The sequence below is a fragment of the Dichomitus squalens genome (assembly GCF_000275845.1).
Source record: "Dichomitus squalens LYAD-421 SS1 unplaced genomic scaffold DICSQscaffold_176, whole genome shotgun sequence".
NCBI classification, from domain to species: Eukaryota; Fungi; Basidiomycota; class Agaricomycetes; order Polyporales; family Polyporaceae; genus Dichomitus; species Dichomitus squalens.
Genome location: NW_006767058.1, coordinates 1 through 2,253, shown reverse-complemented (window position 1 = coordinate 2,253; position 2,253 = coordinate 1). Strand labels below are relative to the sequence as shown.

Here is a 2,253-nt window from a genome sequence, read left to right as displayed (position 1 = left end):
TCCCCAGTACCCCGACTGACAAGCTCGAAGTACCGTTACTCATTGCGCTTCCCCCATCCCCCACCCCTCCACCGACTCGCCCACTGTCTGCTCCACCCATTATGACGCATCCGCAACAGCAAGGTGGGCAACCTCAGACGACAGGCCCCACCAACAACCCCCAACCGGGCACCCAGACGGCGACACAACCCCCGGACCCCATGGCAATACTACTCCAGTCGATGACCCTCCTCACGCAGTCCATGGCGCAGCTCGCAAACTCGACTGCCGGGACCAACAGTCTGAAGGCCGTCCAGAAGCCCTCCCCCTTCAAAGGCAAACAAGGAGGTGAGGCACGACGTTTCCTAGCTGCGTTCACCCTCTGGGCCATGTCCCAAGGCTCAACGCTCAATCACGTTGATGCCATGGGCAACACCATCAGCGCGTGCAACGACCAGTGGATTTGGGCGGTCCTCTCCTTCATGCAGGACAGCGCGGCTCTCTGGGCCACTCCAGCAATCGAGGAGATCACGCAGGGCACCACCCCATTCAAAGGATTGTGGACCGAGTTCCGTACCCAATTCAAGGCCCGTTTCGAAACTGTGGACGAGGCGGTGGACGCAAAGGAGCGGCTCCGTACACTGTGGCAGGGCTCCATGACCGTCCCAGAGTACACCGCAAGGTTCAATGAACTCTCGACGTGCACTGGCTACTCCAAAGCTGACCTCCGCGACCGCTTCTACGAGCACCCCGCGGACTCCATCAAGGACGAGTTGGTACACACAGCAAGGCCCATCGCTTCTCTGGAGGACCTTATCACTGTCCCCTCCAACATTGACATCCACGTCCGCCAACGCCATGCCGAACAAGAACGCCAGCGTGGATGCACCACTACCACCACCACAGTGACCAAGCCAGCTATACCGCTGCACACCACCCCCTTCACACCACCCGCCAGAGACCCAAATGCAATGGACATCAATGCGACCTGTACACGCGAAGAGTTCAACCGCCTCATGCGCAGCAAGTGCTACGGTTGTGGGTCTACGGCGCACGTCAAGAAGGACGGCGGCCACAATCGGGACATCTGCAGTTACTGTCACCGCATAGGGCACCACGAGACAGTGTGCATGGACAAGTTCCTGAAGAAACCCCGCTCGCAGAAGCTCGCCGCCACGGAGAAAGGACCTGAGGAGCCCCAAGTTGCAGCGTCAATGTCGTTGTCTGCAGATGGTGGAGCGACCAACACTCTCATCGCGCAGCTCATGGAGCAGCAGAAGGCCCTCGCTGACCAGCTTGCCTCTCTGCAGAAGTCTTTTTAGAGTGGGCGCGCGCGAAAGCTACCGCAGCGGCGCCCCCTAGTATGGCTACGGACTCTCCGCCTCCCCAGATCCCTGACCCCTGCGTATACGCTAGCATTAGTTCGTGTATCATTCCCGAATTGAACCCGTCTAGCTCGCATTTCCTTGTCAGTGTGATACTTAAAGGCAGAAACCATAGCGTACGTTCCACAGCTATGATAGACAGTGGGGCAACGGCCCTTTTCATCAGCCACCGTTTCATGAAGAAGAACAATGTCTATTTACATAGGCTAGCTAGAGACATCCCCCTCTACAACATCGACAGCTCCAAGAATAGTGCAGGCAGCATATCCCATTACGTTAGATTACAAGTACTTATGGGCGACTACACGGAATGGCTCGAGTTCTTAGTTACAGACCCGGGCCCCGAAGACGTCGTATTAGGCTTACCTTGGCTTCGTAGGGTCAACCCGGACATTGACTGGCAGGAAGGCACCATGGAGGTTGGTGCGGAGGAAACGGAGGCCGAGGCGGAATGGAAACCCGGTATCGAGCGGATCGCCGCCAACCGGGTGCAGCGAAGGAAGTGGTGGAAGGCCAAGGTTCTGGAGGACACGACCGAGGAGTTGTGGTGCGCCGCGGGGTACACCTACTCCACGGAACTCGCACAGAGGGCCAACCAGGACAAGCCCAAACGCACGTTCGAGGAGATCGTTCCTGAAGAGTACCGACAGTACTCGAAGGTCTTCTCCGAGACCGAATCGGAGCGCCTTCCGGAGCACAAGCCGTACGACCATGCCATTGACCTCAAACCTGACGCACCAGAAACTCTACGCTCCAAGGCCTACCCGATGTCGCCTAACGAGCAGGAGGAGGTTGATCGGTTCCTCGAGGAAAACCTTCGGAAAGGCTACATCGTCCCCTCCAAGTCCCCGATGGCGTCCCCGGTCTTCTTCGTGAAGAAGAAGGATGG

At 57.9% G+C, this 2,253-nt stretch overlaps 1 protein-coding gene across 1 annotated transcript; it reads left to right on the top strand.

Annotated features, from left to right (window-relative positions):
• Positions 1–236: 236 nt before the first annotated feature.
• Positions 237–1,157, top strand: DICSQDRAFT_17170 (uncharacterized protein; the record flags this gene model as incomplete). The annotated part of the gene is made up of 1 exon (XM_007371678.1): positions 237–1,157. A coding segment is annotated over one exon (921 nt), but the record flags the coding sequence as incomplete, so codon positions are not given.
• Between the last annotated feature and the right edge of the window lie 1,096 nt (positions 1,158–2,253).